Source organism: Somniosus microcephalus, chromosome 1, assembly GCF_052327205.1.
Source record: "Somniosus microcephalus isolate GS21.2 chromosome 1, FLI_Smic_1.0, whole genome shotgun sequence".
Lineage (NCBI taxonomy): Eukaryota > Metazoa > Chordata > Chondrichthyes > Squaliformes > Somniosidae > Somniosus > Somniosus microcephalus.
The window spans coordinates 78,670,948-78,696,885 of NC_140987.1; the positions used below are offsets into that span (position 1 = coordinate 78,670,948).

At 53.0% G+C, this 25,938-nt stretch overlaps 1 protein-coding gene across 7 annotated transcripts in view; it reads right to left on the minus strand.

The window, feature by feature from the left end:
- frmpd1a (FERM and PDZ domain containing 1a) overlaps positions 1-25,938 on the minus strand; it is a 294,153-nt gene that overhangs the window by 108,457 nt on the left and 159,758 nt on the right. For 6 of the 7 annotated variants that reach the window (XM_085983574.1, XM_085983599.1, XM_085983605.1 and 3 more), the window contains 3 exons: positions 13,444-13,569; positions 4,769-4,888; positions 3,556-3,692 (listed from right to left, as the gene is read on the minus strand). In XM_085983574.1, the coding sequence (XP_085839700.1) occupies positions 3,556-3,692; positions 4,769-4,888; positions 13,444-13,569 (383 nt within the window). The remainder of the gene's footprint in view (positions 1-3,555; positions 3,693-4,768; positions 4,889-13,443; positions 13,570-25,938) is intronic. The other variant, XM_085983583.1, reaches the window with a different exon arrangement.

Genomic DNA, 25,938 nt, shown 5'->3' on the forward strand with positions numbered 1-25,938 from the left:
CCTTGCTAAAGAGGAGTCTCACTAATGAGAAGTCCCACTAATGAGGAAACTCACTAATGAGGAGTCTCGCTAATGAGGAGTCTCACTAATGAGGAGACTCTCTAATGAGGAGACTCTCTAATGAGGACTCTCACTAACGAGGAGTCTCACCAACGAGGAGTCTCACTAATGATGAGTCTCGCTAATAAGGAGTCTCGCTAATGATGAGTCTTGCGAACAAGGGGTCTCGCTAACGAGGAGTCTCATTAATGAGGAGTCTCACTAATGAGGAGTCCCACTAATGAGGAGTCTCACTAATGAGGAGTCTCACTAACGAGAAGTCTCATCAATGAGAAGACTCGCTAATTAGGACTCTCCCTAATGATGAATCTTGCTAATGCGGAGTCCCACTGCATTAACTTACACTGATGATTCCTGGTAATCTCTGCCAGGGGTTCTCCTGGTCTCCAGCCATAACTTCAGTAAGAGACTGGCAGAACTCCCAGAGAAGCCAGCTTGGTCACTCTGCTGCCAAATTAATGGCAGAAGACCAGGAGAAATTTCAGGCAACTTTTGCTGAACACACCAGCAACACTGACAGAGGCTTATCTTAACCGCAGTGTGCTGTGCCTCTCCTGACCTGATCTGAATTTGGTGGGTCAGGATATTTGAACGGTCCAGTCACACCTCCAGTATAGACCCAACCTATAGGCAGGGCATTGCGCCCAAAACAGGGGCACAGGAACACAGGCGCAGCTTGCCCAAGGGACATATTGGTTTATACTCCCCAGTTTTGGTTATTTTTCCCTGTTTGGGAGGTTACCATGCACCACTGTTCCTTGGCTAGAAATGCAGCCTATTCCCTAATAGTGGAAGGGAGATGGAGGAAGAAATATGCAAACAAATTAGGGAAATGAGTAAAAGACATAGAATAATAATCATGGGGGATTTCAACTACCCTGATATTAATTGGACAGAAGAGGTAGGTAAAGGGGATAAGGGACTGGAATTCCTACAATGTGCACAGGACTTCTTTCTAACCCAATATGTAAAAAGCCCAACAAGGGAGGATTCACTTTTGGATCGAGTAATAGGGAATGAACCAGAGCCGATAAGAGAAGTAAAAGTAGGGGAACATCTAGGCAATAGTGACCATAATATAATACGCTTTAAGATAATATAATTGAGAAAGACATAAGTATGACAAAGACCAGGGTAATAGAAGGGAGAAAAGCTGATTTTGAGGGGCTCAGACTAGAACTTGGGAAAATAAAATGGGCAACAATATTGGCAAACAATGATGTAGAACAGCAATGGGAAACATTTAAAACGGTGTTCAACAGAGTCCAGGAAAAATATATTCCGCTAAAAAACAAAAACAAGTTAAACACTAATGAGACACCGTGGATAAATAAAGCCATAAGGGAAAAATTGAGGGTAAGGAAAGAGGCATACATTAAGTACATGGGCAGCAAGGGAGAGCATGACAAGAGAGAATATGAAGAGATTAGGAGAGAAGTCAAAAAAAACAATTAGGAAGGTAAAGAGGAACTATGAAATTAAATTATCAACGAACATAAAACAAAATAGTGAAATATTTTATAGGCACGTAAATAAAAAAAAGGAAGGCCGGGTTGGGAATAGGGCCACTAAGGGATGGACAAGATAATACCACAGGCAACGATAGAGAGATGGCAGAGATATTAAATAATTACTTTGCTTCAGTATTTACCAGGGGGATAGAACATGTGGATGATGAGATTAGTAATGAGATAACTGCATTTAAAATAAAACAAGGAGATATATTAACTAAACTAATGAAACTCAAAGAGGATAAAACCCCAGGTCCAGACGGATTACATCCGCACATTTTAAAAGAATCTAGGGAAGAGATAGCAGAGGCATTACTACACATATTTAGTAATTCATTTGAAAAGGGTGTAGTGCCACAGGACTGGCGGATAGCTAACGTAATACCTATATTTAAGAAGGGAGATGTCCAGGGAACTATAGACCAGTCAGCTTAATATCGGTGGTAGGAAAAATAATGGAATCCCTACTAAAGGAGAAAATGGAAGAACATCTAGAAACCAAAAATATAATAATAAATAGTCAGCATGGATTTCAAAAAGGAAAGTCTTGCTTAACCAACCTCATTGAATTTTTTGAAGAGGTAACAGAGAGAGAGTAGACAAGGGTAATGTAGTAGACGTAATTTATTTAGATTTTCAAAAGGCCTTCGATAAGGTACCACATAAATTAGGTATTGAATAAGGTCAGGGAATGCGGAGTCAGGGGACAAGTAGCAGAATGGATAGCTAGCTGGCTTCAAGACAGAAAGCAGAGAGTAGGGGTATAGGGTAGCTATTCAGAATGGCAGAAGGTGGGAAGTGGTGTTCCACAAGGATCAGTGCTGGGATCACTGTTGTTCACAATTTATATTAATGATTTAGACTTTGGAATCAAAAACACAATTTCTAAATTTGCGGACGACACCAAATTGTCAATACTGAGGAGGACTGCAACACATTACAAGACATTAATAAACATGCAGAATGGGCATATAATTGGCAAATGAATTCAACACAGATAAATGTGAGGTATTACTTTTGAAAATAGGGAGGTCACATATTATTTGGAAAATAAGAATCTAAATAGGGTAGAGGAGCAAAGGAATCTCGGAGTACAAATACACAAATCACTAAAAGTATCGACACAGGTTAACAAAAATAAAACAAGCACTAGGGTTTATTTCTAGAGGGATAGAATTGAAAAGTAATGAAGTAATGCTAAACTTGTATTGAACCTTGGTTAGAGTACTGCGTACAATTCTGGTTGGCATATTATAAAAAGTATACAGAGGCACTGGAGAGGGTGCAGAGAAGATTTACAAGGATGATACCAGAAATATGAGGGTATACATATCAGGAAAGGATGAACAGGCTGCGTCTCTTTTCTCTTGAAAAGAGAAGGCTGAGAGATGACCTAATAGAGGTCTTTAAAATCATGAAAGGTTTTGATAGAGTAGATACAGAGAAAGTGTTTCCATTTGTGGGGAAGAGCAAAATTAGAGGCCATCAATATAAGATAGTCACCAAGAAATCAAATAGGGAATTCAGAAGAAACTTCTTTACCCAGAGTGGTGAGAATGTGGAACCACAGGGAGTGGTTGAAGCGAATCGTATAGATGCATTTAAGGGGCGGTTAGATAAGCATATGAGGGAGAAGGGAATAGAGGGTTATGTTGATAGGGTTAGATGAGGAAAGACGGAGGAGGCTCGAGTGGAGCATAAACGGCGGCATGGACTGGTTGGGCCGAATGGCATATTTCTGTGCTGTATATCCTATGTAATCCTATGTAATCCCTCACCTTTGACAATCCTGCTATGTAGTAAGTGGATTTGGTGCTTTGGTTTTTCTGCCTTCCATGCCCGGACAGTCTGGCCAAGATTGGGAACTGTAGGCGCACAGCCCTGTTTTGCCACAGTGTAGTGTGAACATAGCTTGGTGTGACGTACAGCTTTTAAATGCAGCTGAAGCAATGCACAGTTCAATCCTGCGGGCATGTTGACTTACTCAATGTACTTCATGGAGACTCTCTGAGACTGCTTGGAGCTGAGGATGCATTCCTGAATCTGCAGTGCTGCGAGACGGATAGCAGTGTTGCATTTCATCTCCATAGCAAACTTTTCCTGCAGTACATCATTGCAACTCTGTAAAAGAGAAGACCACTAAAGTCACCACACACAGCTGCCTAGAAAAATGTCAGAAGCAACTTACCACCATTTATAAATGCTTTCATAAAATCGTAGAATCATACAGCACAGAAGGAGGCCATTCGGCCCATCGTGCCTGAGCTGGTTCTTTGGTAGAGCTATCCAATTAGTCCCACTCCCCCGCTCGTTCCCCATAGCCCTGTAAATGGTTTCCTTTTCAAGTAAATATCCAAATACCTTTTGAAAGTTACTATCAAATCAGTTTCCACCACCCTTTCAGGTAGTGCATTCCAGAGCATAACAACAGCTGGGAAAAAAAAATCTCATCCCTCCTCCTGGTTCTTTTACCATTATCTTAAATCTGTGTCCTCTGGTTATTGATCTTCCTTACAGTGGAAACAGTTTCTCCTTATTTACTCTATCACAACCACATATAATTTGAAAACCTCTGTTAAATCTCCCCATAACCTTCTCTGCTCTACAGAGAACAATCCCATCTTCTCTAGTCTCTCCACATAACTGAAGTCTCTCATCCCCATAGGTCAACTATAGCTTTGTCCATAAATATAGGACATCTTAGGAACATAAGAATTGCTAGACGCATGTTGATAATTGCATGATACAACGATAATGGAATTATGGACAAATCATAGCAATCAATCTCTGACAATTAGTCGACAACAGACCCAGACATGAGGCGAGGAAACCCCCAGTGTGGAGACCTTTGGGAACTAGAGGTTCAAAGTCACCTGTTCCTTCCAATCATGCTCCACTTGCCACATGTCATGTCTCAAATTACTCACATACTGTATCCAAAATGTTATTTTCTGAAAGAAATCAATCTAATTTGCATTTGAATCAACCAATACTAACGGCTTCCACCCTAGGGAGTATCTTCCATAGATTCACCACTAGCTCACTGAAATATTGTTTCCTCAGATTAGTTTTATATCTATCCACTTTTAAGCACAGGCCGTGTCCTCTGGTTCTACTGTTCTGGACAAGGTGAAATAGCTGGTCATGGTCATGAACTTTATAAAGGGATCCTGAGATCCTTCAACCCAAACACATACCTGCAAGTAGAGGTATTCAAAGGCAACTGGATCATCTCGTAAAACCACTAGTGGATCTCTTGGCAGGAAACACACCCTGAAGAGACACCTATAGTCACGTGGTTCTCGCTTCTGGACTACCTGTGACAAGGGTAGAAAACATTTACACCAGTAATTAATTTATTACTGTCACATCTGAGAAATAATTAATAAATAATTTTCATCAGGCTTATGTCTTAACAGGAAGCATCCTCTCATTGGGTGGGGTTGGGGTCAGGAAGAAACAAAGAAACATAGAAACATAGAAGATAGGAGCAGGAGTAGGCCATTCAGCCCCTCAAGCCTGTTCCGCCATTTACTGAGATCATGGCTGATCATCCAAATTCAGTACCGTGTCCCTGCTTTCTCCCCATATCCCTTGATCCCTTTAGCCTTATTAAATATATTCAAGGAGTTAGATATATTTCTTAAGTTGGCCTCAACTGCCTTCTGTGGTAGAGAATTCCACAGGTTCACCACTCTCTGGGTGAAGAAATTCCTCCTCATCACAGTCCTAAATAGCTTACCCCTTATCCTTAGACCGTGACCTCTGGTTCTGGACACCCCCGCCATCGGGAACATCCTTCCTGCATCTAGTCTGTCTAGTCCTGTTAGAATTTTATAAGTTTCAATGAGATCCCCTCTCATTCTTATAAACTCTAGCGAATATAAGCCTAATCGACCCAATCTCTCTTCATACGTCATTCCTGCCATCCCAGGTATCAGTCTGGTGAATCTTCGCTGCACTCCCTCCATGGCAAGAACATCCTTCCTCAGATAAGGCGACCAAAACTGCACACAATACTCAAGGTGTGGTTGCACCAAGGCCCTGTACAACTGCAGCAAGACATCCTTGCTCCTGTACTCGAATCCTCTCGCTATGAAGGCCAACATACCATTTGCCTTCTTAACCGCCTGCTGCACCTGCATGCTTACCTTCAGCGACTAGTGCACAAGGACACCCAGGTCTCATTGCACTTCCCCTTCTCCCAATCTATTGCCGTTCAGATAATAATCTGCCTTCCTGTTTTTGCGACCAAAGTGGATAACCTTGCATTTATCCACATTATACTGCAACTGCCATGCATCTGCCCAATCACCCAACCTGTCCAAATCATACTGGAGTTTCTCTGCATCCTCCTCACCGCACACACGCCCACCCAGCTTTGTGTCGTCTGCAAACTTGGAGATATTACATCTAGTTCCCTCGTCTAGATCATTAATATTTATTGTGAATAGCTGGGGTCCTAGCACCGATCCCTACAGTACCCCACTAGTCACTGCCTGCCACTCGGAAAAAGACCTCTTTATTCCAACTCTTTGCTTCCTGTCTGCCAACCAGTTCTCTATCCAAGTCAGTACCTTACACCCAATCCCATGTGCGTTAACTTTGCACGCCAATCTCTTATGCGGGACCTTATCGAAAGCCTTCTGAAAGTCCAAATACACCATATCCACTGGTTCTCCCTTATCTATTCTACCAGTTACATCCTCAAAAAATTCCAGTAGTTTGTCAAGCATGATTTACCTTTTGTAAATCCATGTTGACTTTGTCTGATCCTGTCACTGTTTTCCAAGTACTCTGCTACTACATCTTTTATAATGGACTCTAGCATATAATTCCCCGTTCTCTATCTACCACCTTTTTTACATAGTGGGGTTACATTAGCTACCCTCCAATCCATGGGAACTATTCCAGAGTCTATAGAATTTTGGAAGATGACCAGCAATGCATCTATTATTTCTAGGGCCATTTCCTTAAGTACCTTAGGATGTAGATTATCAGGCCCTGGGGATTTATCGGCCTTCAATCCCATCAATTTCCCTAACACCATTTCCCTACAAATACTGATTTCATTCAATTCCTCCCTCTCATTAGACCCTATGGCCTAGAATTTCAGTATAGCCAGTTTTGGGGCGCTAACGTTAGCGCCCGCCCGATGTTAGCGCCCGCCCCAAAGTTGCGCCCCCTTGCCGGGAATTCAGTGGCTTCGCCCTAAGAGGTTGCTGGAGCGCTAAAAGAGGCGTTCCACTACTATCTTTAGGCGCTAAGCCGGCGGTGCAGAGGGATAGCGCCGAGGCGGGGCGCAGCGCGGGTGCGGTCATTTTTTGATTGACAGCAGACCCCGTGGCGCCAACCAGCTCTTAAAGGGGGAAGGGACGATTTGGTCTGCTGCCACGCCCTGCACACTGCAGCTTTGCAAATAGGCCTCAACACTGCTGCTCAGCCCCAGGGAGTCATGGCAATGCCAGAGAAGGCCCGTGAGCGTGCCCTGCGCTTCTCAGAGCGTGATCTGGAAATAATGGTGACAGCTCTGGAGAAGAGGTGCAGGATCTTGTTCCCAGAGACTGGGAGGAATCCGAACCACCAAGAATACACCAGAGCCTGGAAGCAGATCGCCAACAGGGTGACGTTCACCGGCGATGCCCCCAGGACCCACAAACAATGTCGGAAAAAATACAACGACCTGACCAGGATTGTCAGGGTGAGTACCCTTTCCAGTCTCCTCCTCATTCTTGCATGTACACCTGACATGATGGGCAAAGGGAGCTGAAAGTCCTAATGGCCAGCCCTCAGCCAGCAGCTTTGGGACAGTAATGAGCATCAATTGCCCATTCTGCACTCTACACTCTGGCCAAGCTATTCCACCATGGGAGGCAGCGCACAGTACATCAGGGCTACACTCTGGCCAAGCTATTCCACCATGGGAGGCAGTGCACAGTACATCAGGGCTACACTCTGGCCAAGCTATTCCACCATGGGAGGCAGTGCACAGTACATCAGGGCTACACTCTGGCCAAGCTATTCCACCATGGGAGGCAGTGCACACTACATCAGGGCTACACTCCATACTTACAGCCCGTCCTTTCTCTTGCAGGCTAAAGTAGCCTATAATCGCCAGGCCCGTGCCAGGACCAGGGGGGGCCGCGCCAAGCTGCAGAAGCTCACTCCCCTGGAGGAGCGCGTGAGTGTGCTCATGGGAGCCCGGCTGATCGTGCCCACAGCGTGCGGAGTAGCCGACCCTCCACTGCCCGGCAATGGTAAGGACCTCGCCTTTTGGCCCTCTCGCGTCGCACTTGCGCATCCGAGCTACCTCCTTTGCCACTGTCCCACCAATGCGCTGAATGCCACCAGTCCTGACTCCCTCGCTGACGCCGTCTCCTCACTCTGAAGCTACTCTTGTGCATTCCTGCTTTCAGCTGGTGACGACCAGGTCCCTGAAGCTGCCAGTGACAGCCCCTCTGAGCAGGAGGAGGAGGAGGAGGAGGAGGAGCAAGAGCAAGCCGGACCATCAGGGGAACGCTCAGGTCCCGCAGGAGAGGACGAAATGATTGACACGTCCTCACTGGACGAGTGCCTGGACCAACTGTCGCAGGGGATTGCAGCTTCTGGGACCAGTGGCGTCCAGCCACCCAGGAGCCCTGCGCATGGGCCGCGGCCTTCCCCCCCAAAGGGGGGAAGGATCAGAGGGGAGTGCAGTTGATCGGGACACTCGCCGCCACCAACGTGGCAAGGTTCCCCTAGTTCGGTCCCCTGCTCCCCAGCGGGAGAGTCCCGACTCCAGTCCGGACACCTTCACCTCGGAGGAGGCGCGGAAGCTGGACAAGATGGCCGAGGATTCGGACCGGCGCCACACGGAGCTCATGCGCGTGGTGGGGCGCATGCCTGAGGCCATCGAGTCGCTGGCGACCAGTGTGCGCGAGTTCGGGGCATCAACTGCCGCGAGTGGCCGCATGCTCACTGATGCCGTCAAGTCCCTGGCGGGTGTGATGCGGGCGCACACCAGGACAACAGGGGCACTCACTGCTGCCACACGCGCTGTCTCAGGCAGGCATCGCCAGGGCACCCGCCGCGCTGCAGCATCCCAGCGAGCCGCCCCTCGGCTGATTGTTGCGGATCATGTAGTGCGGGCCCGGCCGAGTGCCAGCGCGCCACAGCACCAGCCAGCGCATCCCAGACGCCAGCTTGCCCACATTGCGCCATCTGTCGCCGCCACTCCCCCACTGGGGCGTCAAGGGCAAGCGGCTGGAGCTGATGTTGGCCAGGCTCAGGTGCGCCACTCAGCAGCCGGCCCCTCGAGGGCCAAAGGCCGTGTAGGCCGCCCCCCAAGGGCATCTGGCGGAAGGACATCTGAGCCTCAGGCGCCTTCCCCCAGCCTCGCAGCAGTCACTGGGCAGAGCTTGCGAAGGAGCAGCAGGCCGGGCAGGGGAGGCAAAAGGCTGGACAAGGTCTCGCCCTCGCGGGCCACTCAGTAGAGGGTGTGGCCAGCTTTCGTTTTATATGGCGGTGGCCATCTTTCTTTTGCCCATGGTTGTTTGGTTCGTGGGCTTATTTTTTGCGTTAAGGCCGAGGTTGAGGCCAGGTTTGTACAAATGTGGAGTTACTCCTCCCCAGTTTGTGGGAGTGAGTCGTTTGTTGGGCTTTTTGTGGGGCCCGTTGATTGTTTTTGGGGATTCATGTGGGAAGGGGTTTTCATTTTTGTGTAATAAATAATTATCTTTATTCATACAGTCTCCATGGTTTTTCTTGTTAGTGTTTGTTGGCTTCGCCGGCTGAGGGCTTGCGGAGCGGCTGCATTCATCTTCCCTCATGGCCACAAGGCATTCCCTGACAGGGGGCTTAGAAGTAACGTGTAATAAGGTGGCGTCGCGCGGCCCTTGGCCCTGGTCGCTCCCTCCTGGGAACGTACTCCTGCTCCTCCTCCTCCTCCTCCTGCTCTTCCTGCTCCTCCTCCTGAGGTGCTGCTCCAACGTCAGGTGGCAGTGCCTGAGTCCTGCGGATAGCCAGGTTGTGTAGCATGCAGCAAACTACCACAAATTGGGAGACCCGGTCCGGCGAATACTGGAGAGCTCCTCCGGAGCGATCAAGGCAGCGGAACCGCTGCTTGAGGACCCCAATAATTTGCTCGATGATGTTGCGGGTGGTTTGATGGCTCTCGTTGTATGCCTCTTCAGCAGCGGTCCTGGGCGCACGGAGCGGGGTCATGAGCCAGGTACACAAAAGATAGCCTTTGTCCCCGAGTAGCCATCCTCTTGGGGGAGGCTGTGCCTCGAACATGTCATGCACAGTACTCTGCCGCAGGATAAACGCATCGTGGCTGCTGCCTGGAAAGCTGGCATTGACAGCCATGATGCGCTGCTTGTGGTCACACACCAGCTGCACATTCAGAGAATGGTAGCCCTTCCTGTTGCGAAACTGCTCGCCATGCTCCAGAGGGGCCCGCAAAGCCACATGCGTACAGTCAATGGCGCCCTGCACCAAGGGGAAGTCCCCGAGTCTTGCAAATCCCAATGCGCGCTGATGCTGGCTCTCCAGGGCCATGGGGAAGGAGATGAATTGGCTTCTCCTTCTGAACAGTGCTTCGGTCACCTGGCAGATGCAGCGATGCGTGCCGTACTGGGAGATGTTCGCTATGTCCCCAGCAGCGGATTGGAAGGAGCCGGTGGCATAGAAGTTCAATGCCACCGTCACCTTCACTTCCACCGACAGAGACGTCCTGCACCTGAGCTTTGGACGCAGATCTCGGCGAAGCAGGTGGCAGATCTCTGCAACCACCTCCTTTCGGAATCGGAGCCTTCTAACACATCGCGCGTCAGTCATGTTGAGGTAGGAGCGCTGCTGGCGGTATAGCCTGACTGGGTAAGGCCTACGTGGCCGACGCCTGTAGCCCCCTCTGCCTCTAGCCAGGGCTGCCCCTCTCACAATGCGTCTGCGAGCCCTACGGACATGGCGCTGCAGCTCCGCGTTGGCACCCCATGCAACCCCCATCAAATCCTGGCAAACAGTCAAATTTCCAAAAGGCCACTTGCAGCGCTCTGGCCTGAGTCCAAAAATACCTGAGCTGTTGCTGCTTGAAACCAGTTAGCTATCCTCCTTGTTGTGTGTCCAGAAATGCGTTGCACAAGAGTGTTTGCTGCAAAATGGCTGGGCTTTATACTGGAGGGTACGTCCCCTTTAATTTGCGCCCCCCGGGGCCCGCGCTGGTTGTGTTGCATTCCTTTTTTCAAACGCTCCGGCCGCCAGCCGCACAATGGGGCGGTCCGACTGAAGTTTGGAATCGGGGCGGCCAAAGGGCGTTGCACGAGGATGTGACATCATTTTCTGCGCGCGCATCCGGGCGGGCGCTAAACTTTGCGCCGGCGCTAAGGGTCAACTTAATTTGGGGCGAGGCGCAAACTGCGCTGCGCCCAGGCGCTACACGCATAGCGCCCGAAATTCACTTCTCTTAAGGTGCTAACTGCTGGCGCAACCAACTGAATTTCTAGGCCTATGTTCCCCAACATCTCTGGAAGGTTATTTGTGTCCTCCTTTGTGAAGACAGAACCAAAGTATGTATTTAATTGTTCTGCCATTTCTTTGTTCCCTATTATAAATTCCCCTGATTCTGACTGCAAGGGACCTACGCTTGACTTCACCAATCATTTTCTCTTCACATATCTATAGAAGCTTTTACAGTCAGTTTTTATGTTCCTCGCAAGCTTACTCTCATATTCTATTTTCCCCCTCTTAATTAAACCCTTTTTCCTCCTTTGCTGCATCCTAAACTGCTCCCAATCCTCAGGTTTGCTACTTTTTCTGGCCAATTTATATGTCCTCTCCTTGGATCGTATGCTATCCCTAATTTCCCTTGTTAGCCACGGTTGAGTCACCTTTTTTGTTTTATTTTTATGCCAAACAGGGCTGAACAAATTCTGTAGTTCATCCATGCAATCTTTAAATGTTTGCCATTGCCTATCCACCGTCAACCCTTTAAGTAACGTTCCCCAATCCATCCTAGCCAACTCGCGCCTCATACCATCGCAGTTTCCTTTATTTAAATTCAGGACCCTAGTCTCTTGAGTCCACTGCTTCACTCTCCATCTTAATGAAGAATTCTATCATATTATGATTGCTCCTTCCCAAGGGACCTCGCACAACAACATTGCTAATTAATCCTTTCTCATTACATAATACTCAGTCTAAGATGGCCTGATCTCTAGTTGGTTCCTCGACATATTGGTCCAGGAAACCATCCCGTATACACCCTAGGAATTCCTCCTCCACAGTATTGTTACTAATTTGGTTAGCCCAATCTATATGTAGATTAAAGTCACCCATGATAACTGCTGTGCCCTTTTTGCACATGTCTCTAATTTCCCATTTAATGTATTCCCCAACCTCAGCATTACTGTTTGAGGGTCTGTATACAACTCCCACTAATGTTTTCTGCCCCTTGGTATTTCTCAGCTCTACCCATACAGATTCCACATCATCAGAGCTAATATCCTTCCTTACTATTGTGTTAATCTCCTCTTTAACCAGCAATGCTACCCCACCTCCTTTTCCTTTTTGCCTGTCCTTCCTGAATATTGAATACCCCTGGAGATTGAATTCCCAGCTTTGATCACCCTGGAGCCATGTCTCCATAACTCCAATTATATCATATCCGTTTACATCTATTTGCACAGCTAATTCATCCACCTTATTACGAATGCTCCTCGCATTAAGACACAAAGCCTTCAGGCTTGTTTTTTTTACACTCTTAGACCTTTTAGAATTATTATTTACTGTAGCCCTGTTTGATTTACACCCTTGATTTCTCTGCCTTCCACTTTTGCTTTTCTCCTTCCTGTCTTTTGTTTCTATCCTTGCTTCCCTTTCCTCTGTCTCCCTGAACAGGTTCCCAACCCCTTGCCATTTTAGTTTAAACCCTCCCCAACAGCGCTAGCAAACACTCCCCCTAGGACAGCGGTCCCCATCCCGCCCAGGTGCAAACCATCCAGTTTTTACTGGTCCCACCTCCCCCAGAACCAGTTCCAATGTCCCAGGAATTTGAATCCCTCCTCCTTGCACCATTCCGCTAGCCACGTATTCATCTGAAATATCTTTCTATTTCTACTCTGACTAGCACGTGGCACTGGTAGCAATCCTGAGATTACTACCTTTGACGTCCTATTTTTTAATTTACCTCCTAACTCCCTATTTTCAGCTTTTAGGACCTCATCCCGTTTTTACCTATATCGTTGGTACCTATATGCACCACGACAACTGGTTGTTCACCCTCCCCCGCCCCCCCCACCCCCCAGAAGAGTGCATTGTCCCTCGATTGATTTAATAATATCAGCCTAGCAGGCTTCCATTTGTCAAGATAGGCCCGGATCCCCTCGATATGCTCTTTAACTGTTTCAGATCCAAAGCTACTTTTAGTAGGCTCCCAAATCAACGCTGTATTTTCAGCTTTGAAGAGGTCTCCACACGTATTTTGCAGCTGAACAGATGAAACAGAGTAATTGGCATCTTGTTAAATGTGCCATTGGATGGATTGACTCTAATTCAGTCTGATATTGATTAACAATATTGGATTTCAAAACGGCCCCTGATTTTGATACAAACGACTTCACTTACATATGGACTTCACTTACAAAACCTCCCTGAGTATAAGATTTTCTCTAGGCTTCTGCAGAAGGAATGAAATTAAAAAAGAACCCAACTTAGTGAAATCATCAGCAGATGAATGCTAGATAATGCAGTAGAAAGATATAGAGGGTGGCTGAGGGTTTTAACCTGTAGATATAGAGTGGGTAAGTTTTATTCTCCACTTCACAAAAGCTTACAAACTCTCTTGACTATCATCCCCTCACGTCCACAATGCATAGAATCCTGATCCTCTTCATACCTGCTCAATGATCTCATCGTCATGTAAGAGATAGACCTTGGTGACACTGTGCCACTCCTTCAAAACAAGAGCGAAGTGTTCAATACAGCGGATGGACAGCTTCGACTTCAGTGTTAGAATGATATCCTGTCAATTAGAGAAGAAAGGGGGTGGAGTTCAATTCTCATTGACTTTCTGGATTTCCACATGACCCAATTGAGGACTCATAGAAACATAGAAACACAGAAGATAGGAGCAGGAGTAGGCCATTCGGCCCCTCGAGCCTAGTCCGCCATTTAATGAGATCATGGCTGATCATCCAAATTCAGTACCCTGTCCCTGCTTTCTCCCCATATCCCTTGATCCCTTTAGCCTTAAGAAATATATCTAACTCCATCTTGAATATATTTAATGAATTGGCCTCAACTGCCTTCTGTGGTAGAGAATTCCACAGGTTCACCAATCTCTGGGTGAAGAAATTCCTCCTCATCTCTGTCTTAAATGGCTTACCCCTTATCCTTAGACTGTGACCCCTGGTTCTGGACTCCCCCGCCATCAGGAACATCCTTCCTGCATCTAGTCTGTCTAGTCCTGTTAGAATTTTATAAGTTTCAATGAAATCCCCTCTCATTCTTATAAACTCTAGCAAATATAAGCCCAATCGACCCAATCTCTCCTCATACGTAATTCCTGCCATACCAGGTATCAGTCTGGTGAATCTTCGCTGCACTCCCTCCATGGCAAGAACATCCTTCCTCAGATAAGGCGACCAAAACTGCACACAATACTCAAGGTGTGGTCTCACCAAGGCCCTGTACAACTGCAGCAAGACATCCTTGCTTCTGTACTCGAATCCTCTCGCTACGAAGGCCAACATACCATTTGCCTTCTTAACTGCCTGCTGCACCTGCATGCTTACCTTCAGCAACTGGTGTACAAGGACACCCAGGTCTCATTGCACTTCCCCTTCTCCCAATCTATTGCCGTTCAGATAATAATCTGCCTTCCTGTTTTTGCGACCAAAGTGGATAACCTCGCATTTATCCACATTATACTGCATCTGCCATGCATCTGCCCAATCACCCAACCTGTCCAAATCATACTGGAGTTTCTCTGCATCCTCCTCACAGCACACACGCCGACCCAGCTTTGTGTCATCTGCAAACTTGGAGATATTACATCTAGTTCCCTCATCTAGATCATTAATATATATTGTGAATAGCTGGGTACCCCACTAGTCACTGCCTGTCACTCGGAAAAAGACCCGTTTATTCCAACGCTTTGCTTCCTGTCTGCCAACCAGTATCCAAATCAGTACCTTACCCCCAATCCCATGTGCTTTAACTTTACACGCTAATCTCTTATGCGGGACCTTATCAAAAGCGTTCTGAAAGTCCAAATACACCACATCCACTGGTTCTCCCTTATCTATTCTACCGGTTACATCTTCAAAAAATTCCAGTAGATTAGTCAAGCACGATTTACCTTTTGTAAATCCATGTTGACTTTGTCTGATCCTGTCAATGTTTTCCAAATGCTCTGCTATTACATCTTTTATAATGGACTCTAGCATTTTCCCCACTACCGATGTCAGGCTTTCTCTCTACCACCCTTTTTAAATAGTGGGGTAACATTAGCTACCCTCAAGTCCATGGGAACAGTTCCAGAGTATATATCTGGAGTTACACAGCAACACATGCTGCAGTTACACAGCAACAGCTTGCATTCACTCCTCCCATACAAGAAGACTTCTCAGCGAATGGGATTATATACACTTTGAACGAACAAAATAGCAGTAACACGGTGCCAAAACTTTCCTAACTCTCTGCACTACCCACAGTCCTCACTCCGCACGACCCACAGTCCTCACTCCCCGCACGACCCACAGTCCTCACTCCCACTACCCACAGTCCTCACTCCCACTACCCACAGTCCTCACTCCCCGCACTACCCACAGTCCTCAGTCCCTGCACTACCCACAGTCCTCACTCCCTGCAATACCCACAGTCCTCACTCCCCGCACTACCCACAGTCCTCACTCCCTGCACTACCCACAGTCCTCACTCCCCGCACTACCCACAGTCCTCACTCCCACTACCCACAGTCCTCACTCCCACTACCCACAGTCCTCACTCCCCGCACGACCCACAGTCCTCACTCCCCGCACGACCCACAGTCCTCACTCCCCGCACGACCCACAGTCCTCACTCCCACTACCCACAGTCCTCACTCCTACTACCCACAGTCCTCACTCCCCGCACTACCCACAGTCCTCAGTCCCTGCACTACCCACAGTCCTCACTCCCCGCACTACCCACAGTCCTCACTCCCCGCATGACCCACAGTCCTCACTCCCACTACCCACAGTCCTCACTCCCACTACCCACAGTCCTCACTCCCCGCACTACCCACAGTCCTCACTCCCCGCACTACCCACAGTCCTCACTCCCCGCACTACCCACAGTCCTCACTCCCCGCACTACCCACAGTCCTCACTCCCCGCACTACCCACAGTCCTCACTCCCCGCACGACCCACAGTCCTCACTCCCACTACCCACAGTCCTCACTCCCACTACCCACAGTCCTCACTCCCCGCACTACCCACAGTCCTCACTCCCCGCACTACCCACAATCCTCACTCCCTCCACTACCCACAGTCCTCACTCCCCGCACTACCCACAGTCCTCACTCCCTGCACTACCCACAGTCCTCACTCCCTGCACTACCCACAGTCCTCACTCCCTGCACTACCCACAGTCCTCACTCCCCGCACTACCCACAGTCCTCACTCCCCGCACTACCCACAGTCCTCACTCCCCGCACTACCCACAGTCCTCACTCCCCGCACTACCCACAGTCCTCACTCCCCGCACTACCCACAGTCCTCATTCCCCGCACTACCCACAGTCCTCACTCCCTCCACTACCCACAGTCCTCACTCCCTCCACTACCCACAGTCCTCACTCCCTCCACTACCCACAGTCCTCACTCCCTGCACTACCCACAGTCCTCACTCCCTCCACTACCCACAGTCCTCACTCCCTCCACTACCCACAGTCCTCACTCCCCGCACTACCCACAGTCCTCACTCCCCGCACTACCCACAGTCCTCACTCCCTCCACTACCCACAGTCCTCACTCCCTCCACTACCCACAGTCCTCACTCCCTCCACTACCCACAGTCCTCACTCCCTCCACGACCCACAGTCCTCACTCCCGCCACTACCCACAGTCCTCACTCCCTCCACTACCCACAGTCCTCACTCCCTCCACTACCCACAGTCCTCACTCCCTGCACTACCCACAGTCCTCACTCCCCGCACTACCCACAGTCCTCACTCCCTCCACTACCCACAGTCCTCACTCCCTCCACTACCCACAGTCCTCACTCCCTCCACTACCCACAGTCCTCACTCCCCGCACTACCCACAGTCCTCACTCCCTCCACGACCCACAGTCCTCACTCCCGCCACTACCCACAGTCCTCACTCCCTCCACTACCCACAGTCCTCACTCCCTCCACTACCCACAGTCCTCACTCCCACTACCCACAGTCCTCACTCCCCGCCACTACCCACAGTCCTCACTCCCTCCACTACCCACAGTCCTCACTCCCTCCACTACCCACAGTCCTCACTCCCACTACCCACAGTCCTCACTCCCCGCACTACCCACAGTCCTCACTCCCCGCACTACCCACAGTCCTCACTCCCCGCACTACCCACAATCCTCACTCCCTCCACTACCCACAGTCCTCAGTCCCTGCACTACCCACAGTCCTCACTCCCCGCACTACCCACAGTCCTCACTCCCTCAACTACCCACAGTCCTCACTCCCCGCACTACCCACAGTCCTCACTCCCTGCTCGATCCACAGTCCTCACTCCCTCCATTACCCAGAGTCCTCACTCCCCGCACTACCCACAGTCCTCACTCCCCGCACTACCCACAGTCCTCACTCCGCACTACCCACAGTCAACACTCCCCGCCCTATCCACAATCCTCACTCCCTCCACTACCCACAGTCCTCACTCCCTGCACTACCCACAGCCCTCACTCCCCGCACTACCCACAGTCCTCACTCCCTGCACTACCCACAGTCCTCACTCCCCGCACTACCCACAGTCCTCACTCCCCGCACTACCCACAGTCCTCACTCCCACTACCCACAGTCCTCACTCCCTGCACTACCCACAGTCCTCACTCCCCGCACTACCCACAGTCCTCACTCCCACTACCCACAGTCCTCACTCCCACTACCCACAGTCCTCACTCCCCGCACTACCCACAGTCCTCACTCCCCGCACTACCCACAGTCCTCACTCCCACTACCCACAGTCCTCACTCCCCGCACTACCCACAGTCCTCACTCCCCGCACTACCCACAGTCCTCACTCCCACTACCCACAGTCCTCACTCCCACTACCCACAGTCCTCACTCCCCGCACGACCCACAGTCCTCACTCCCCGCACTACCCACAGTCCTCACTCCCCGCACGACCCACAGTCCTCACTCCCCGCACGACCCACAGTCCTCACTCCCACTACCCACAGTCCTCACTCCCACTACCCACAGTCCTCACTCCCCGCACTACCCACAGTCCTCAGTCCCTGCACTACCCACAGTCCTCACTCCCCGCACTACCCACAGTCCTCACTCCCCGCACTACCCACAGTCCTCACTCCCCGCCCTATCCACAATCCTCACTCCCTCAACTACCCACAGTCCTCACTCCCCGCACTACCCACAGTCCTCACTCCCTGCTCGATCCACAGTCCTCACTCCCTCCATTACCCAGAGTCCTCACTCCCCGCACTACCCACAGTCCTCACTCCCCGCACTACCCACAGTCCTCACTCCGCACTACCCAGAGTCAACACTCCCCGCCCTATCCACAATCCTCACTCCCTCCACTACCCACAGTCCTCACTCCCTGCACTACCCACAGTCCTCACTCCCCGCACGACCCACAGTCCTCACTCCCCGCACTACTCACAGTCCTCACTCCCCGCACGACCCACAGTCCTCACTCCCACTACCCACAGTCCTCACTCCCACTACCCACAGTTCTCACTCCCCGCACTACCCACAGTCCTCACTCCCTGCACTACCCACAGTCCTCACTCCCACTACCCACAGTCCTCACTCCCCGCACTACCCACAGTCCTCACTCCCCGCACTACCCACAGTCCTCACTCCCCGCACTACCCACAATCCTCACTCCCTCCACTACCCACAGTCCTCACTCCCCGCACTACCCACAGTCCTCACTCCCCGCACTACCCACAGTCCTCACTCCCCGCACTACCCACAGTCCTCACTCCCCGCACTACCCACAGTCCTCACTCCCTGTACTACCCACAGTCCTCACTCCCCGCACTACCCACAGTCCTCACTCCCTGCACTACCCACAGTCCTCACTCCCCGCACTACCCACAGTCCTCACTCCCTGTACTACCCACAGTCCTCACTCCCCGCACTACCCACAGTCCTCACTCCGCACTACCCACAGTCCTCACTCCGCGCACTACCCACAGTCCTCACTCCGCACTACCCACAGTCCTCACTCCCCGCACTACCCACAGTCCTCACTCCCACTACCCACAGTCCTCACTCCCTTCATTACCCAGAGTCCTCACTCCCCGCACTACTCACAGTCCTCACTCCCTCCACTACCCACAGTCCTCACTCCCAGCACTACCCACAGTCCTCACTCCCTGCACTACCCACAGTCCTCACTCCCCGCACTACCCACAGTCCTCACTCCCTCCACTACCCACAGTCCTCAATCCCCGCACTACCCACAGTCCTCACTCCCCGCACTACCCACAGTCCTCACTCCCTCCACTACCCACAGTCCTCAATCCCCGCACTACCCACAGTCCTCACTCCCCGCACTACCCACAGTCCTCACTCCCTGCACTACCCACAGTCCTCACTCCCTCCACTACCCACAGTCCTCAATCCCCGCACTACCCACAGTCCTCACTCCCCGCACTACCCACAGTCCTCACTCCCTCCACTACCCACAGTCCTCAATCCCCGCACTACCCACAGTCCTCACTCCCCGCACTACCCACAATCCTCACTCCCTCCACTACCCACAGTCCTCACTCCCCGCACGACCCACAATCCTCCCTCCCTCCACTACCCACAGTCCTCACTCCCTCCACTACCCACAGTCCTCACTCCCCGCACTACCCACAGTCCTCACTCCCTGCACTAGCCACAGTCCTCACTCCCTGCACTACCCACAGTCCTCACTCCCTCCACTACCCACAGTCCTCACTCCCTCCACTACCCACAGTCCTCACTCCCTGCACTACCCACAGTCCTCACTCCCTGCACTACCCACAGTCCTCACTCCCTGCACTACCCACAGTCCTCACTCCCTCCACTACCCACAGTCCTCACTCCCCGCACTACCCACAGTCCTCATTCCCCGCACTACCCACAGTCCTCACTCGCTCCACTACCCACAGTCCTCACTCCCTCCACTACCCACAGTCCTCACTCCCTCCACTACCCACAGTCCTCACTCCCTGCACTACCCACAGTCCTCACTCCCTCCACTACCCACAGTCCTCACTCCCCGCACTACCCACAGTCCTCACTCCCCGCACTACCCACAGTCCTCACTCCCTGCACTACCCACAGTCCTCACTCCCTCCACTACCCACAGTCCTCACTCCCTCCACTACCCACAGTCCTCACTCCCCGCACTACCCACAGTCCTCACTCCCTCCACTACCCACAGTCCTCACTCCCCGCACTACCCACAGTCCTCACTCCCCGCACTACCCACAGTCCTCACTCCCTCCACTACCCACAGTCCTCACTCCCGCCACTACCCACAGTCTTCACTCCCTCCACTACCCACAGTCCTCACTCCCCGCACTACCCACAGTCCTCACTCCCCGCACTACACACAGTCGTCACTCCCACTACCCACAGTCCTCACTCCCACTACCCACAGTCCTCACTCCCCGCACTACCCACAGTCCTCACTCCCCGCACTACCCACAGTCCTCACTCCCCGCACTACCCACAGTCCTCACTCCCCGCACTACCCACAGTCCTCACTCCCCGCACTACCCACAATCCTCACTCCCTCCACTACCCACAGTCCTCACTCCCCGCACTACCCACAGTCCTCACTCCCCGCACTACCCACAGTCCTCACTCCCCGCACTACCCACAGTCCTCACTCCCTGCACTACCCACAGTCCTCACTCCCCGCACTACCCACAGTCCTCACTCCGCACTTCCCACAGTCCTCACTCCCTGCACTACCCACAATCCTCACTCCCCGCACTACCCACAATCCTCACTCCCTCCACTACCCACAGTCCTCACTCCCCGCACTACCCACAATCCTCACTCCCTCCACTACCCACAGTCCTCACTCCCTCCACTACCCACAATCCTCACTCCCTCCACTACCCACAGTCCTCACTCCGCACTACCCACAGTCCTCACTCCCCGCACTACCCACAGTCCTCACTCCCTCCACTACCCACAGTCCTCACTCCCTCCACTACCCACAGTCCTCACTCCCTGCACTACCCACAGTCCTCACTCCCCGCACTACCCACAGTCCTCACTCCGCACTACCCACAGTCCTCACTCCCCGCACTACCCACAATCCTCACTCCCTCCACTACCCACAGTCCTCACTCCCCGCACTACCCACAGTCCTCACTCCCCGCACTACCCACAATCCTCACTCCCTCCACTACCCACAGTCCTCACTCCGCACTACCCACAGTCCTCACTCCCCGCACTACCCACAATCCTCACTCCCTCCACTACCCACAGTCCTCACTCCCCGCACTACCCACAGTCCTCACTCCCCGCACTACCCACAGTCCTCACTCCCTCCACTACCCACAGTCCTCACTCCCTGCACTACCCACAGTCCTCACTCCCCGCACTACCCACAGTCCTCACTCCCTGCACTACCCACAGTCCTCACTCCCCGCACTACCCACAGTCCTCACTCCCTGCACTACCCACAGTCCTCACTCCCTGCACTACCCACAGTCCTCACTCCCTCCACTACCCACAGACCTCACTCCCTGCACTACCCACAGTCCTCACTCCCCGCACTACCCACAATCCTCACTCCCTCCACTACCCACAATCCTCACTCCCTCCACTACCCACAGTCCTCACTCCCTGCACTACCCACAGTCCTCACTCCCTGCACTACCCACAGTCCTCACTCCCTCCACTACCCACAGTCCTCACTCTCTGCACTACCCACAGTCCTCACTCCCTCCACTACCCACAATCCTCACTCCCTCCACTACCCACAGTCCTCACTCCCCGCACTACCCACAGTCCTCACTCCCCGCACTACCCACAATCCTCACTCCCTCCACCACCCACAGTCCTCACTCCCTCCACTACCCACAGTCCTCACTCCCTCCACTACCCACAGTCCTCACTCCCCGCACTACCCACAGTCCTCACTCCCCGCACTACCCACAGTCCTCACTCCCACTACCCACAGTCCTCACTCCGCACTACCCACAGTCCTCACTCCCCGCACTACCCACAGTCCTCACTCCCCGCACTACCCACAATCCTCACTCCCTCCACTACCCACAGTCCTCACTCCCCGCATTACCCACAGTCCTCACTCCCCGCACTACCCACAGTCCTCACTCCCCGCACTACCCACAGTCCTCACTCCCCGCACTACCCACAGTCCTCACTCCCACTACCCACAGTCCTCACTCCGCACTACCCACAGTCCTCACTCCCCGCACTACCCACAGTCCTCACTCCCCGCACTACCCACAATCCTCACTCCCTCCACTACCCACAGTCCTCACTCCCCGCACTACCCACAATCCTCACTCCCCGCACTACCCACAGTCCTCACTCCCCGCACTACCCACAATCCTCACTCCCCGCACTACCCACAGTCCTCACTCCCCGCACTACCCACAATCCTCACTCCCTCCACTACCCACAGTCCTCACTCCCCGCACTACCCACAGTCCTCACTCCCCGCACTACCCACAGTCCTCACTCCCCGCACTACCCACAGTCCTCACTCCCCGCACTACCCACAATCCTCACTCCCTCCACTACCCACAGTCCTCACTCCCCGCACTACCCACAGTCCTCACTCCCCGCACTACCCACAGTCCTCACTCCCCGCACTACCCACAGTCCTCACTCCCCGCACTACCCACAGTCCTCACTCCCACTACCCACAGTCAACACTCCCCGCCCTATCCACAATCCTCACTCCCTCCACTACCCACAGTCCTCACTCCCCGCACTACCCACAGTCCTCACTCCCCGCACTACCCACAGTCCTCACTCCCCGCACTACCCACAGTCCTCACTCCCCGCACTACCCACAGTCCTCACTCCCCGCACTACCCACAGTCCTCACTCCCCGCACTACCCACAGTCCTCACTCCCCGCACTACCCACAGTCCTCACTCCCACTACCCACAGTCCTCACTCCCCGCACTACCCACAGTCCTCACTCCCCGCACTACCCACAGTCCTCACTCCCACTACCCACAGTCAACACTCCCCGCCCTATCCACAATCCTCACTCCCTCCACTACCCACAGTCCTCACTCCCCGCACTACCCACAGTCCTCACTCCCTCCACTACCCACAGTCCTCACTCCCCGCACTACCCACAGTCCTCACTCCCCGCACTACCCACAGTCCTCACTCCCTCCACTACCCACAGTCCTCACTCCCTCCACTACCCACAGTCCTCACTCCCTCCACTACCCACAGTCCTCACTCCCTCCACGACCCACAGTCCTCACTCCCGCCACTACCCACAGTCCTCACTCCCTCCACTACCCACAGTCCTCACTCCCTCCACTACCCACAGTCCTCACTCCCTGCACTACCCACAGTCCTCACTCCCCGCACTACCCACAGTCCTCACTCCCTCCACTACCCACAGTCCTCACTCCCTCCACTACCCACAGTCCTCACTCCCTCCACTACCCACAGTCCTCACTCCCCGCACTACCCACAGTCCTCACTCCCTCCACGACCCACAGTCCTCACTCCCGCCACTACCCACAGTCCTCACTCCCTCCACTACCCACAGTCCTCACTCCCTCCACTACCCACAGTCCTCACTCCCACTACCCACAGTCCTCACTCCCCGCCACTACCCACAGTCCTCACTCCCTCCACTACCCACAGTCCTCACTCCCTCCACTACCCACAGTCCTCACTCCCACTACCCACAGTCCTCACTCCCCGCACTACCCACAGTCCTCACTCCCCGCACTACCCACAGTCCTCACTCCCCGCACTACCCACAATCCTCACTCCCTCCACTACCCACAGTCCTCAGTCCCTGCACTACCCACAGTCCTCACTCCCCGCACTACCCACAGTCCTCACTCCCTCAACTACCCACAGTCCTCACTCCCCGCACTACCCACAGTCCTCACTCCCTGCTCGATCCACAGTCCTCACTCCCTCCATTACCCAGAGTCCTCACTCCCCGCACTACCCACAGTCCTCACTCCCCGCACTACCCACAGTCCTCACTCCGCACTACCCACAGTCAACACTCCCCGCCCTATCCACAATCCTCACTCCCTCCACTACCCACAGTCCTCACTCCCTGCACTACCCACAGCCCTCACTCCCCGCACTACCCACAGTCCTCACTCCCTGCACTACCCACAGTCCTCACTCCCCGCACTACCCACAGTCCTCACTCCCCGCACTACCCACAGTCCTCACTCCCACTACCCACAGTCCTCACTCCCTGCACTACCCACAGTCCTCACTCCCCGCACTACCCACAGTCCTCACTCCCACTACCCACAGTCCTCACTCCCACTACCCACAGTCCTCACTCCCCGCACTACCCACAGTCCTCACTCCCCGCACTACCCACAGTCCTCACTCCCACTACCCACAGTCCTCACTCCCCGCACTACCCACAGTCCTCACTCCCCGCACTACCCACAGTCCTCACTCCCACTACCCACAGTCCTCACTCCCACTACCCACAGTCCTCACTCCCCGCACGACCCACAGTCCTCACTCCCCGCACTACCCACAGTCCTCACTCCCCGCACGACCCACAGTCCTCACTCCCCGCACGACCCACAGTCCTCACTCCCACTACCCACAGTCCTCACTCCCACTACCCACAGTCCTCACTCCCCGCACTACCCACAGTCCTCAGTCCCTGCACTACCCACAGTCCTCACTCCCCGCACTACCCACAGTCCTCACTCCCCGCACTACCCACAGTCCTCACTCCCCGCCCTATCCACAATCCTCACTCCCTCAACTACCCACAGTCCTCACTCCCCGCACTACCCACAGTCCTCACTCCCTGCTCGATCCACAGTCCTCACTCCCTCCATTACCCAGAGTCCTCACTCCCCGCACTACCCACAGTCCTCACTCCCCGCACTACCCACAGTCCTCACTCCGCACTACCCACAGTCAACACTCCCCGCCCTATCCACAATCCTCACTCCCTCCACTACCCACAGTCCTCACTCCCTGCACTACCCACAGTCCTCACTCCCCGCACGACCCACAGTCCTCACTCCCCGCACTACTCACAGTCCTCACTCCCCGCACGACCCACAGTCCTCACTCCCACTACCCACAGTCCTCACTCCCACTACCCACAGTTCTCACTCCCCGCACTACCCACAGTCCTCACTCCCTGCACTACCCACAGTCCTCACTCTCACTACCCACAGTCCTCACTCCCCGCACTACCCACAGTCCTCACTCCCCGCACTACCCACAGTCCTCACTCCCCGCACTACCCACAATCCTCACTCCCTCCACTACCCACAGTCCTCACTCCCCGCACTACCCACAGTCCTCACTCCCCGCACTACCCACAGTCCTCACTCCCCGCACTACCCACAGTCCTCACTCCCCGCACTACCCACAGTCCTCACTCCCTGTACTACCCACAGTCCTCACTCCCCGCACTACCCACAGTCCTCACTCCCTGCACTACCCACAGTCCTCACTCCCCGCACTACCCACAGTCCTCACTCCCTGTACTACCCACAGTCCTCACTCCCCGCACTACCCACAGTCCTCACTCCGCACTACCCACAGTCCTCACTCCGCGCACTACCCACAGTCCTCACTCCGCACTACCCACAGTCCTCACTCCCCGCACTACCCACAGTCCTCACTCCCACTACCCACAGTCCTCACTCCCTTCATTACCCAGAGTCCTCACTCCCCGCACTACTCACAGTCCTCACTCCCTCCACTACCCACAGTCCTCACTCCCAGCACTACCCACAGTCCTCACTCCCTGCACTACCCACAGTCCTCACTCCCCGCACTACCCACAGTCCTCACTCCCTCCACTACCCACAGTCCTCAATCCCCGCACTACCCACAGTCCTCACTCCCCGCACTACCCACAGTCCTCACTCCCTCCACTACCCACAGTCCTCAATCCCCGCACTACCCACAGTCCTCACTCCCCGCACTACCCACAGTCCTCACTCCCTGC